At 38.9% G+C, this 14,223-nt stretch overlaps 2 protein-coding genes across 2 annotated transcripts in view; both read left to right on the forward strand.

Annotated features, from left to right (window-relative positions):
• Nucleotides 1-3,977: 3,977 nt before the first annotated feature.
• LOC101311101 (isoflavone reductase homolog) lies at nucleotides 3,978-11,570 on the forward strand. The gene is made up of 9 exons (XM_004301591.1): nucleotides 3,978-4,502; nucleotides 8,413-8,461; nucleotides 8,541-8,823; nucleotides 9,003-9,081; nucleotides 9,247-9,370; nucleotides 10,441-10,538; nucleotides 10,697-10,937; nucleotides 11,075-11,275; nucleotides 11,407-11,570. The coding sequence occupies exons 1-9, from the start codon at nucleotides 4,197-4,199 to the stop codon at nucleotides 11,568-11,570; spliced, it is 1,545 nt and encodes a 514-aa protein (XP_004301639.1). The 5' UTR covers nucleotides 3,978-4,196.
• A 1,200-nt stretch (nucleotides 11,571-12,770) lies between these two features.
• Nucleotides 12,771-14,223, forward strand: part of LOC101307211 (isoflavone reductase homolog) — a 2,808-nt gene continuing 1,355 nt past the window's right edge. The window contains exons 1-3 of the mRNA XM_004300110.1: nucleotides 12,771-13,153; nucleotides 13,399-13,639; nucleotides 13,836-14,039. Coding sequence (XP_004300158.1) covers nucleotides 12,806-13,153; nucleotides 13,399-13,639; nucleotides 13,836-14,039 — 793 coding nt within the window. The 5' untranslated portion in view covers nucleotides 12,771-12,805. The remainder of the gene's footprint in view (nucleotides 13,154-13,398; nucleotides 13,640-13,835; nucleotides 14,040-14,223) is intronic.

A 14,223-nucleotide genomic window follows, 5' to 3' on the forward strand; every position in this document is an offset into this window, starting at 1 on the left:
CGAATGTACCCAGGACTGCCCTCATCGCCAACAACGGCGGCCGCAGTCAACGTGTGGCCACACCTCGGCCCCGGCCCATCCTCCTTCTCTAAAATCGCATTGACCACCGAGTACGTCGGGGCATGCCTCGGTCCGGCCACCGGAGTCTGCTGCGGCGACGTCGGAGACTGAGGCTATTGCGCCGCCGGGGAAGCCGGAGACTGAGGTTGTTGTTCTCCTAGCTGTTCTCCCCCATCCACTGCCGTCGTGCTCTGGTTCTGTACAGCCGGATCGTGATCGGCCTCCGGCGCCATCGAGGAGTCCACGTCCATTTCTCTGAGCTTTGATTAGTGCCCTAGCTTCAAGATCGGAACGAATTTGCATTCCTTATCAACATGTCGATTCCCAATCTCACCTGAGGACACGAATCGGGAATATCGTCCCAATCGGAACCCTAGCTCATAACAGCGGCGAAGTCGATCTAACAGCGGCGTCAATCTAGCAGCGGCGGAGTTGATCGGCGAGGTACAGGTGGCTGAGTCGATCTAGCAGGCGGCGGAGACGATCGGTGAGGTCGATCTAGCAATTACGGCGGATTCGATCAGCGTTGTGTGGTGTGCAAAGAGAGAGAGAGAGAGTATGACAGATCGGAGAGAGAAGATTATTTTTGGTTAGGGCTAGTTTTGTTAAGTTTTTTTAAAAAAGATTTGGTTTTTTGGGTATTTTAACGTAAAAATTGCTGATAAGGCGTGAGACTATGCCTTGTGGGCTTGGGCTTATGTCCTTATTTGTTTAAATTTGTTGAATGTTGGTTTTTCTGTGTTTTATAACTATCTATGGTAGTGGGATGTCATTTTCTATAATTCTATATACAACCGAAGTTTTTACTTGGGAAAAATGGTCAAAATAGTGTCTCACCTTTTGAAGAAGCAAAGCTTTGGTATCTCACTTTCAGAAAACTTTAAAACAGTATCTCACGTTCTTACCTCAACTAAAGTTTGGTATCTAGAATCGTTAGCTCCGTTAAAAAAATGACAACAGCCATTTTTATTCATGAAATGACCAATATACCCTTGAGTTTTTGTTTTTGTTATTCTTTTTATATAATAAAAGGAGAAATTCGTCATAACGGTACCACATCTTTTCTTCCATTATAAACTTTGGTACTTCAAGTTTTGATAACATCAGAACAGTACCTTAAGTTTTCATCCCAACTTAATTTTAGTACTTTTAACTGTTAGCTCCGCTACAGTGGTTGCTAGGTGGCAATTTTTAAAGACTATTTTCGTCTCTTCATGTCTTCATTCATTTTTTTACTTTAGAAACAAAAACAAAGATTCATGAGTTATTGTTTTTATGAGTTTGCAATTGATGAAATCCATAAACAAAAATAAAACTTCATGAATTTTTATTTTTTTCATTTCATATGTTGCTTGTCATAACATCATAAGCATTCAATAGAGGAAAGAAGAAGATAACAATTTTCCCTCTACAAAAAAAAGCAATATCACTTTGTCAATTCTATTCGATCTAGCTCTTTTCGTGAAGATCGTGAAGCTCCTAATTTCCTAAAGATAGAGGAAAGAAGAAGATAACAATTTTTCCTCTACAAGAAAAAATCAAATTTTTTTTTTGTTATTACACATATGAAATATATATTTAGAGAAAAAATAATGAATTAAATATAAAGAGACGAAAAATACCCATGAAAACTGGCCAGCTGACAGTTACCCTATCAGAGGTTACGACTAAAAGTACTAAAATTGGGTCTGGGTCAACACTTGAGGTACCGTTATGATGTTTTCAAAACTTGAAGTACCAAAGTTTATAAACAAGAAAAAATGAGGTACCGTAATGACAAATTTCTCCTTTTATTTTATAAAATAAATAACAAAAATAAAAACTTAAGGGTAAATTGGTTATTTTATGAATAAAAATGGTTGTCGTTGGTTTTTTTAACGGAGCTAACGGTTCTAGATACCAAACTTCGGTCGAGGTAAGAACGTAAGATACTGTTTTGAAGTTTTCTAAAGATGAGATACCAAAATTTTGCTTCTTTAAAAGGTGAGACACTGTGTAAACAATTTTCTTTTTTACTTGAAAAAGCCGAGAGCACATCAGTCATTCAATCAAAGACCTTTCAAAAGTACAGAGAATATATGGTATATATATATGATATAGATTATAGAGGAACAATGAAGCACTGACTATAAGATAGTGTATCTGAACGTGGAACCAGTTTGCTATCTGGATTCTGCAACCTGCTGTTTGTGTTTGCGGTTTAGGTTCTTGGATGTTATATTTGTGTTTACTCCACTAAACACATTTTTGATTTTTCTCCCAACATAGTTGACTTGTTAAGGGATAGTAGTACCTAGTAATACAACCATGATGCCTAAAACCCTTTTGTCGAATCTACTATCCAGAGGCTAACCTTACAAACTAAAATCCAAGATCTTCAGGATATGAATTAAAAAAATTATGAACATATACTGACCTATTTGATTGACCTTCAGGCTTCAGCTAGATAGATATATGGCAATCTGCGTACAATATGTATTCGCATGCTGACGATTTGATTGGGTTTCACAGCAGATTGATCAACAATTCAAGATATCGAGAATGCAACTATTACAAGAAAAATAAACGCACTCAACAACACAAGAGTTAACCTGGTTTCTTAAATCCTTGAGTTACGTTCACGGGAAGAAGTCAAAGAACTAAGTATAAGGTATGCCACTCAAGTTTATAAATCAAACCGAATCCTTTAACCTTTGTTCACCCCGCTCAACTCTCACGCTTAATACCTGATAAAGAAGTACCCCTTACAACTCTTGATTGACAGAAAATGAAAATCACCCTTTTAATAGAATATGTCTATGGGATTCTACACTACACAATATAATGCCAATGTGTAATGTTTAATATAGTCAACTATTTCTTTGCCAACATATGGAGAACATGCCAAGAAGAAAAGCAAAGTCTTGCTTTTTCTTCTTAATAAAAGGAGTGAAATTTGTACACCCACATGTTAGAACCAATCCAATATCCGTTCAAAAACAGTATATATATAACAACGAAATCAAAACGAAATTGAAAATAACAATAAAAACAAATAACACTAACTTGATTGATCAGATAGAGACCTGCCGTGTAGTGACCTAAGATAGAAATTCGTCCCCGCTTGTGTTGCAGTTTCGGACGTTTATCTAGAGGATACAACTATCTGGTTCAAGTTCTTGCACACAAGAACTTGACCCTGGCAAATTTACTTTATACTTCAGAAGATATAGTTTTGGGGAGGAAGAAGAAGAATGATTCGATGATCAAAACAACGACAGAAGTCGTCTTTATATAAAAGTCAATTTGAACAGGTATAACTATTCAGACAGACACAACTGCCTAAAACTATTTCTTCTGAAGTATAGAGTAAATTCGCCAGGGTCAAGTACTTGTGCAAGAACTTGAACCAGATAGTTGTATCCTCTAGATAAACGTCTGAAACTGCAACACAAGCGGGGACAAATTTCTGTCTTAGGTCACTACACGGCAAACCTCTATCTGATCAATCAAGTTAGTGTTGTTTGTTTTCATTGTTATTTTCAATTTCGCTTTGATTTCGTTGTTATATATATATATATATATATATATATACTTGTTTTGAACGGATATTGGGTTGGTTCTAACACCACACTCATAATCCACACATCTTGACATACTTTTGACAGTGAAATTGTCAAGAAAACTCCATGTCATAGACAATTTGGAAATGAAAAAAAACGAGACATTGTTGACAATTCCAGAGTAAAAAATTGATTAGAATGTGTGATTGTGAGATTGTAAGTAAATATATGCGAATTTTATTATCTAATAATAATTTTAGTGTGAAACACCTCCCCAATTCCTTCCATAGTCCAATTTCTTCCTCTTGATTAAATTTACAGGTACATTTTAGTTTTCAAGCATGAAATGAATGCATTTGACTACAATTCCGAGAGAAGCACAAATATCATGGAAGGATAGGTCAGCTGGTTTGGGAAGGCAAACATTTTCACCTTGATCTGACCAAACTACCCCTCACATCATCTTCATGTCCCATAATTTCATATACGAATCTCTCTCTCGCCGTAACAGAAATTCGGAACCGATTAGAAAACACCAGAAAAAAGACCATAGAACCTTGAAACTAGTGAGAGCCACTATCTCTGGCGGCGGCGATGGAGTTGGAGTTCAGGTCGTGCGTGGACGACGCGTGGTACCAAGTCCGAATAGAGACGGAGGGTGTTGGCGGAGACCGACTGAGAGTCAAGTTCGTCGGCTTCTCCGACGACCACGACGAGTTCTATGACGCAGACGAACTGACGTCGTTTCGAGACGTGGAGGAGTTTAGGTCGAGGTTCAGGCCGATGTCGATTCAGGTTCAAGATTGGGAATGCGGAAAGGTGGTGAAGGGCACGCTCGTCTGTGCCGCCATTTCAATTAGCCCCGACGACTGCCGCTTCTACGACGCCGTCGTTGATCGGGTTGGTTTTTTTTTCTTTCTCTCTTCTGTTTCTTTCTCATGCTGGCATGGTGTGTGGGCGAATAAAACAAGAGAAAGATTTCACCTTTTGTTTTATCTTATTTTTTAATAATCGAATAAATATATTACCTGTACATATAGCAGATAGGCGAGAGCATCTCTAATAGCTTCACATTATACATATGCAAAATGCACAATCTCTAAAACATTTTCTGTTTCAAGATTCCTATTTTACAGATTTCATCATAGAGATAGCTGTAAAGATAGGAATGTTGTTTTCTTTCCCATCATATTCCTTATTTTAGGGATAGTGTTTAGGGAATGTTGGGAGCAAAACAACTAAATTTTTTCCTAAAATGGAGAAAATTTTAAATGTAGGAAAACTGTTTGAGTTGCTCTAAGTACACTTTAGATGTTGAGAACAAAGCAAAGAAAGAGAAGGTAGTGCTAAAAAGTAAAAACAGAACTCATTTGGTATACATGAGTTATGGCTTTTGCAACCATATAATAAAATTTAACTTTCATAGATTTGAGGATGATAGAGAGGAGATGGTGGCACTGGGTGTCGTTGATGTGATGGTGGGATTTGATATGTAATCTTTTTGGTTGGAATGTGGTGGCGGTAGACCATATATTGATCAGTTGAGATGTGTGTGGTACTGGAGTTGCTGTGAGGTTGTGATAACTGATTGGTAGGTCGATGAGAGAGTAGTCAGCCGGTTGATTGATATTAGGTTGTAGGTCGATAGTTTTTTATTTTTTAACACAGTATCCTCAAATGCTTTCATGTCCAAAGTCTAACCCACGACGCCGGGGTGGGGGATGGTCCGTGTTAAAACGGTTCCTCCCCATGATTGTGATTTCAAATCATTAGGTAGTACGTGAGGAACATCTGCTTGTAAAAGGAAAAAAAGAATACTCATGCAGCTTCATCCTATCCTGGAGACATGGTCCAAAGGCTCAATCATTAACTGCTCAAACTCTTGAAAACATATGCAGAGTGCAAACTCTTCCTGTGGGCGAATTAGATCCGCTGTTGACCTCTTTTCTTGAAACAGCAAAGAAAAAAATAGAAGCCATTCTTTCCAGTATATTTAAAGTTCCTCATGAAGCTGCTCATCATTCGGAACCTTGTACGCCCCATTGTAGGGAAGAGCTAAGCATTTCTAAACTTCTAAATCAGGCAAGTCTATTCTCTGCACTGAATATGGAGTATTTGATTTCTATCATATTGTGACTCAAAAGATTCCTGTCAAGATTTACTACCTTACATTGGTCTTGGAAATTGTATTCATTGTGGAATTCCTTATTATCCAATTATTGTGTGTACCATTATTAATCTTCTTATTGTTGGGTTTCCAGCCCATGTGTTTTTCCTAAGGTGTTTCGTCTTAGAGTATGGTGTTCCAATAAGGAAAGTAAATCCTTATTGATGATGGTGTACCTGTAATCTTGTTGATTACAGAGAAGGATGGAGGCATTATTGCCTACCACTAATAGGATTGGATTTCCTATTTGGTGAAGAGATCTGATATCCTTATGGCTATTTAAGGAGGGGGTCAGCTCTAGGTTTTGTATCGCAGAGACAAATACCAAAGTGTGTTCCATTCTCGGTTAGAGGGTGAGAGAGGGCAGAGAAGAGAGAGATAGGAAGAGAAGAGAGAGTCCTTGTTTTCTTATTCTTTTTGGTGTACCCATTATTAATATAGTGGAAGTGTTTTTTGCCGGTGGATGTAGGCAAAGGTTTTGCTGAACCATCTTAAATCTGTGTTCTTTGTGTCTTATCTCTGTGGTTGTTTCTCTTAGTTTGTTGTGTTCTTTTGGGGTTCCTTGACATACATAATTGGCCGATATCACAACAGTGGTATCAAGAGCGGGGTTAGTCTGTAGATCCAAGGTTTGATTCGACAAGTTTGGTGTTGTCAAGATGAGTGAAGACAAAGGCACAATGATCAAACTCACCCACACGAATTGGGTGACGTGGAAGCCAAGAATGGAGGATATCCTTTATTGTAAGGATATGCTTGAGCCTATTGAAGGTGTGGTTGGCAAGCCTGCGGATATGGCGGATGACAAGTGGCGAAAGTTGCACCGGAAAACTGTTGGCACGATAAGACAATGGGTAGATGATTCCGTCTTTCACCATGTGTCGGAACTGATGCGGAAGAATTCTAGAAGAAATTGGAATCCCTCTTTGAGAAGAAGACCGCTGCGAAGAAAGCTTTCCTTTTCAAAGAGATGATCAACATGAAGTTCAATAAGGATAAAAGTGTTGCTGTACACTTGAATGATTTCCAGAATGTGACCAATCAGTTGGCGACAATGGGTATGAAGATTGGCAATGAGATACTAGCATTTTTCTTGCTAGGGACTTTGCCGGACAGTTGGGAGACTTTCGTGGTGACCTTGACTAATTCTGCTTCTGATGGTGTATTGTCTATGGATACCGTTAAGAACAACATGCTTAACGAAGAAACAAGGAGAAATGCTGTTGGCATAGACGATGGGAACGGAAGAGCCCTTGTTGTAAAGGGTGGAGACAAGAATTCAGGTCTAAGGTTTAGTGGCACATGTCACTACTGTGGCGAGAAGGGCCACATAAAGCGGATGTGTCAAAAGTGGAAACAAGACAAAAAGAAGGGCAACTACCAAGATGATGAAGATAATGGCTTTACTGCTACTGTCTCGGGGGAGCTTCTCACTGTTCAAGAATGTCTGTATGTTGGTGACAAGAGTCATGATTGGTTCGTGGATACCGGTGCAAGTTGTCATGTTACTTCCAACTTGGAGCTCTTTACTACATACGAAGCAAGCGACTTTGGGATATTGAAGATGGGTAATAGAGGTTGGTCCAAGATTTCAGGAATGGGAGACATTTGCATTGAGACTGATCTTGGTTACCATATGACATTGAAGGATGTGAGGCACGTTTCTGATTTGCGTGTCAACATACTGTCTGCAAGTGCTCTTGACAGACAAGGTTTTCACCAGTATATTGGTGATGGAAAGTGGAAGCTTATGAATGGGTCATTGGAGGTTGCTAGAAGAGGTCTGTGTTGTTCCTTGTACAAGACACATAGCTTGGTGTACAAAGATGACTTGAGTGCAATGGGTGATACTTCTTTGAGCATATGGCACCAAAGTGATGGCCATATAAGGAAGAAAGGCGTTCTGGAAAAGATGTCCCAAATTTCCTTTTCCAATGGTTGTTTTGACTAGGAAGAAGATGGTCAAGAGTTGTTCCACCACTGGGGACATGGTGATGAGTTGTTCGATCAGGGGGAGCTGCATGCTCCAACCACGTAATTCTGCATCAAGTCAGCTTGGGCGGACTCTTGGTAATGGAGTCGCGCCAGTGTTCCTCCCTCATGGTCTGGAGGGGGAGATTGTTGGGTTTCCAGCCCATGTGTTTTTCCTAAGGTGTTTCGTCTTAGAGTATGGTGTTCCAATAGGGAAAGCAAATCCTTATTGATGATGGTGTACCTGTAATCTTGTTGATTACAGAGAAGGATGGAGACATTATTGCCTACCACTAATAGGATTGGATTTCCTATTTGGTGAAGAGATCTGATATCCTTATGGCTATATAAGGAGGGGGTCAGCTCTAGGTTTTGTATCGCAGAGACAAATACCAAAGTGTGTTCCATTCTCAGTTAGAGGGTGAGAGAGGGCAGAGAAGAGAGAGATAGGAAGAGAAGAGAGAGTCCTTGTTTTCTTATTCTTTCTGGTGTACCCATTATTAATATAGTGGAAGTGTTTCCTGCCGGTGGATGTAGGCAAAGGTTTTGCTGAACCACCTTAAATCTGTGTTCTTTGTGTCTTATCTCTGTGGTTGTTTCTCTTGGTTTGTTGTGTTCTTTTGGGGTTCCTTGACATACATAATTGGCCGATATCACAACACTTATCTGTAGGATACAAGCTTCTCCGGACGACCCTCAAGTCATAGTTGGTCTCGTAAAGGTTTGTAGCTTGGACATATGCTTTTAAACCTTTTCATAAATGCTTTAATTTCTTAGACCTCAATGATTTTTGAATGCAGAAATGATTTGCAGTCCTTCTGAAAAGACTGAACACGACATGGATATAGGAGGTACCCCCTATATGTTACTAGTGGAGAATCTTGAGAAGGGTATATCACCATTCTCCATTATGGAATTCATACACCAGCAAGTTACAATCTCATGTCAAGCATCTGTTTGGCCAAGTAAGTTGTCAGAGGCATATACAAGAGGAACCATTGTGGTTGACAGTAAAAGCAATCTGGACAAGTTATCTAACTTTTTAGAGAATCCAGATCATCTTATCATTTCATCAAAAGGAAGGTATATATCGTTAAATCTCTTCTTTTAAATTATAATTCTGCAAACCTGACAATCTGTAAATGGTTTCAGCTCAAAATGATGTTAAGCGAAAGATCTTTTCAGCCTCCTGTAGTTTACACAATTAGCTTTAGCTTTGTTCATTGATATGCTAGTCTTCATCAATTTGTAATCCTCTGCAGACCTTGGGTAATGACTGAGAAATCTGCACTACATGAGACAGCAAGGGCATCGATAAGAAGCTTCATGCTTATGTCTCAGGTTTGTTTCCTGTTATTTACTTATTTATTTTATATATATTTTTGCTTCTGTAAGGGTAGAATTTTACTCTAGCATGCTATGTTGTAGAGCATGCGAAACTTGTCAGGATATAAAATAGCTAGCGGCAATACCTTTCCACTGAAAGTACTATTATTGATTGTGCAGACAATATTACAGAACAGAAGCCCTACAACTAGCCATGCATTGAAGGTTGCCATTTCTGGAACTAAAGAATATGAGACAGCTAAGTTGATGAAGGATTTATTTTTGGAATTTGTTAAGCATCAAGGTCGACTTCACCAGAGGTTACTTTTAGTAGAGGGAAGGATATCCCATCTCTCTGATGCAGTGAGAAGGTGAACACTTGGGTGTAGTTTCTTCTAGTTTTACAAATTCATCTTCCCTGATGAAGGTTATGATATATGATGTTTTCTGCGTGTGGTTTCCACGAAAAGGTGACCGACTTCTCAAGGGAGACACTTCTGAGACTGTTTGGTATGTAGATTGAGTCTGGATGTTTTGTCTGTGTATTAGGTATATGTTTGTATCCAAATCTCTGACGAAGATTCAATTTTGTAAGTGATCCGGCTAGGATGATTCAATTGCATGTATCCAAATCACATTTCTCAGAGAGTGCTCAGAGTTATTAGGTAGTTATGTCTCACTCGCTCTTCACTCTGAGTTGCTATTACAAGGAGCTTATAGCTTTTCCTTAATCATACTCCTACTCCCTGACTATTCTATTATGCTCATTTGGTTACATAATGCCGGTGAATCTACTGTTTACATCTCAACCTTTTGATGATTAATTTTTGCATCTCAAATTAGAAAAGCCAAACAAATAAGACACACAAACACCAAAACAAGATCTGATAAAACATTGTTTCGAATCTTCTTTGCTGCATGAGTTTGCTTCTTGACTCGCGCCTTCTCTGCAAGTTCCTATTGTTTTTCCTTTACTTTAAATAACTTGATTAGTGTTTCTGCTCGACTTAATTTGGATGATGGAAGATGAATGAGTGCTGCCAATAATGGCAGAACCTAACTAAATTCTTTCACCTTTTTTCATTTGCGGGACTTATTTTGATTTGTTGGTTTGTTATTCTCATTCTCGATCATAATCGCCCTTCTCCTTCTCCTTCTCCTTCTGCCTTTACATTCAGCCTTCCAATTTCTGTTTCACGTTCTTTCTGGTTTAAGGTTTTGGTTGAATTGTATTCAAGTTGTACTGCTGGGTTCAAGAGTTTCAAATTTGATGGTTTGCTTTATTATTATCTTAATTATCATGACTGTTAATGTCATTTTGCATAAGGATTGAATTGTCTTTTTAAATAAAATTGTTTTGCTGGGTCTACATAGAAATTTGCTGGGTACATCTAGCAGCATCCTTCCGGAGTCACAACCTTTTGTTGCAGCTTAAACTTGTTGAAGCCATCAAACAAGCTGGAAATGTTAAGGTAATTGACTCAGATGGAGTTTCTGTTCGTTGTTAATGCATGTAAAAAACACTCACGCGTAGAATAGTTTTAGTCAATATTGCAGGTATAAACCCTAACATTTAGCCGATCATGATTCCTATTTTCATTTTCTTTCCTCGATCTCTATATGTGTGTAGCGCTTCTTGCCATCGGAGTTTGGTTTGGATCCGGCGCGCATGGGACATGCACTTGAACCAGGAAGAGTGACATTTGATCAGAAAATGGCGGTGAGGAAGGCAATAGAAGACGCTAAAATACCCTTCACTTATGTGTGTGGTACTTGCTTCGCCGGTTATTTTGCTGGGAACCTCTCGCAGATGGGAACACTTGTTCCTCCAAAGGATGAAGTTCTTATTTATGGAGATGGAAACACTAAAGGTAGCATTTCATGTTATTATGCAAATTATATGTAAAGGAAAACATGCACTGTTGAAGTGAAACGAGGAGTGTCAATTTCACTCCTCTTATATTCATGTAACTCGTTTGGCTTTTCATTTATTTGTGTATGTACATAGTATCTATAATGGATGAAGATGACGTCGCAAGCTATACAATCAAGACGATTGATGATCCGCGAACTTTGAACAAAACATTGTACCTTCTTCCCCCGGAAAACCTACTCACTCAAAGACAATTGGAGATTTGGGAAAATCTCATTGGAAAGAAACTAGAGAAAAATTCTCTTTCGAAAGAAGATCTCCTTGCCTCTATGACAGGTAAGAATACTCATCAAGTGATTGCCAGGTAGTTAGAAATAAGTTGTTTTGTGATCGAATATCAACATGGTGTTATACTCCCTATCTAATCTTTTAAATTATATAAATATTAATGTGTATTCGTTTTTCAGGTATGGAATATGCAGGCCAGGTCGGAGCGGGGCATTTCTGTCACATTTTCTATGAAGGCTCTTTGACAAACTTCGAAATAGGGGAGGAAGGAGAAGAAGCTTCAAAGCTTTATCCAAAAGTGAAATATACCCGCATCGATGAATACTTGAAGATTTATGCATGAGAATGAAATATATATGTCTCAGTGAGCATTCTATATCTAGAATCACATTAGCCTAAAAATAATCATCCTGTAAACACACCAAGATCTAAAGTAAATAATGGTTAAGAGCACTCTTTGTATAATGTGAACTCTCACTCTAGCTCTCAGTGTGCAATGGGGACCCGTATTTACATGGTGTCTAAATCTTGTGAATTACTTGGAATGAGTCCTGGAATATCGACAAACTCTCTATTCGATCACCGTGATCAGACTACAGTTCATTCAATAAGAAGTATCCATATTCTTTTTGCCGGCGAGCTGAGGATGATCTGAGGTTGTTTGAGGCCGGAAAATGTGAAAATTTTCTATTACAATTGCTACTTGGTTTCAATGCATTGATTTAGATTCTAATGATACTTCTAAAATTACGACTGTTAATGCTACTTGGTTACATTTGCTACAGACTACAGTGTTCCTAAAGCTATGATTTTTGCTTAATATGTAGATCGAGCTAGGGGCCCGGCCGCCCGGGTAATTATAGACTGGAGAATGGAACTTGGTAGTAGTCCTTTTCTTTCGGAGAATGAAACCTGTTGTTAGAGGGACAACAGACTGGAGGCGATGATACCAACTTAGCAGAAGCTATAGTAACATCACCACCATAATCAGAAGCAAAAGCAGGAGGCCGGAGATAATAACCCAGAAAGGGATAACTCAATTGCCGATCGACGGTAGTAGCCGCCGTTTGCGGCCAAGGCGGCAAGGCTGTCTATTTTCGCTCTCAAGTACAAGCTGGTTTGTTAAACTCATGAATCAACCACAAACCTAAGTTTCTTAGTTAGAAGTCTACAATTGATTAGGACACTGAAAAGTGAAAACTCACCTAACAGTTCTAAGTCGCTTTCCAGTTATAAATAAAGAGCTGGATATATACGTCAATATTTGAACTATTGCTATACGTGTTTTGCTAATAGCCATGGAGCACCTACCCATTTCAAACCTAGCTTGAACTGAATATATATTATATCGATCGCGAGCTTCAGTCTTTCTTGCTAGCTGTTACTCTGGGGCACTCTTATAGAGTGACTTTTACTACAAATTGAAAACCCTAGTTAGGTTGCTTGCTTGTGACATGTTGTGTCTGAAAAGGAAAATGAACATCGATCACCAACTACATTTTGTCTCTTTATATAGGGATTGATGTCATGCCATAGCGGAAGCAAATTGAAACACATAACCAGAGAGCTGGGAAAGAGATGGCAAATGCAAAGAGCGACCTTAAGATTCTTGTGGTAGGGGGTACTGGGTATGTTGGGAGAAGGATTGTTAAGGCAAGCCTGGCACAAGGCTACCCGACTCATATCCTTCAAAGACCCGCGACGGAGATCGGTCTCGACATTGAGAAACTACAAATGCTCTTGTCGTTTAAGAAGCAAGGAGCTCATCTGGTGGAGGGTTCGTTTTCTGATATCCAAAGCCTTGTCAATGCCGTCAAACGGGTGGACGTTGTCATTTGCACCATGTCGGGTGTGCATTTCCGCAGCCACAATCTTTTGTTACAGCTCAAGCTTGTAGAAGCCATTAAACAAGCTGGAAATGTTAAGGTAATTGACTGAGCTAGCTTTGTTACATCCAGTTAATGCACATAAGAACTATATATGTATAGCAATATCCATGATGTTCTGAATTTAGGAAAATTTTATAATGTGTTAATATATGACTTTATAAGGCTAGGAACGACCTCAAATAGTTTTAGATTAGAGTTCTACTTAGGCAAGCGTGTCTGAACCTTAAAATTTTGTCGTTCATGAGTCGTATATATATGATCTTCTTTTCTCTGTATGCGTAGCGCTTCTTGCCATCGGAGTTTGGTTTGGATCCGGCGCGTATGGGACATGCACTTGAGCCAGGAAGAGTGACATTTGACGAGAAAATGGTGGTGAGGAAGGCAATAGAAGAGGCTAAAATCCCCTTCACTTATGTGTGTGGTGCTGCCTTCGGCGGTTATTTTGCTGGGAATCTGTCACAGATGGGAACACTGGTTCCTCCAAAGGACAAAGTCCTTATCTATGGAGATGGCAACACTAAAGGTAACGTTTCATGTTATGAAAATTATATCGATGGTAACACTTTTCTGATCTCCTGCATGTACTAATATGAACCGTGAAAGTATGGTCTATCGATCATTTACATTTTTAGAATTTAAAGGAAGAGGTGTCGGAAAAGTTACCACATGTACGTTCTCAAATATTTGTGTGAACTTGTTATTGTTGTGCATGTACACAGTATCTTTGATGGACGAAGATGACATCGCAACCTATGCAATCAAGACAATAGATGATCCGCGAACTTTGAACAAAACATTGTACCTTCTTCCCCCCGAAAACCTACTCACGCAAAGACAGTTGGTGCAGATTTGGGAAAATCTCGTTGGAAAGAAACTAGAGAAAATGTCCATTTCTAAAGATGACTTCCTTGTCTCTATGAAAGGTAAGAGTAGTACTGAAGTGATAGCAAGGATGCTTGAAATTGTTTATGTGAATATCAACCTGGTAATATGAGGATATTTCGAAACTCATACTTATGCAGCATATCTGGCTTTACTGTCACAAGCCATCATTTTCGTTTCAGTTGACATATATATATATATATATATATATATATATATTATTTT

The sequence above is a fragment of the Fragaria vesca genome, linkage group LG5 (genome assembly GCF_000184155.1).
Source record: "Fragaria vesca subsp. vesca linkage group LG5, FraVesHawaii_1.0, whole genome shotgun sequence".
In the NCBI taxonomy this organism is placed as follows: Eukaryota; Viridiplantae; Streptophyta; class Magnoliopsida; order Rosales; family Rosaceae; genus Fragaria; species Fragaria vesca.

What these genes read in the sequence shown, in the direction of transcription:
- LOC101311101 (XM_004301591.1), top strand. Translation starts at nt 4,197, where the DNA reads ATGGAGTTGGAGTTCAGGTCGTGCGTGGACGACGCGTGGTACCAAGTC. An exon ending in TCATAGTTGGTCTCGTAAAG is followed by an intron (nt 8,462 to 8,540) that starts GTTTGTAGCTTG and finishes TTTTGAATGCAG; the next exon opens with AAATGATTTGCAGTCCTTCT. An exon ending in ATCATTTCATCAAAAGGAAG is followed by an intron (nt 8,824 to 9,002) that starts GTATATATCGTT and finishes AATCCTCTGCAG; the next exon opens with ACCTTGGGTAATGACTGAGA.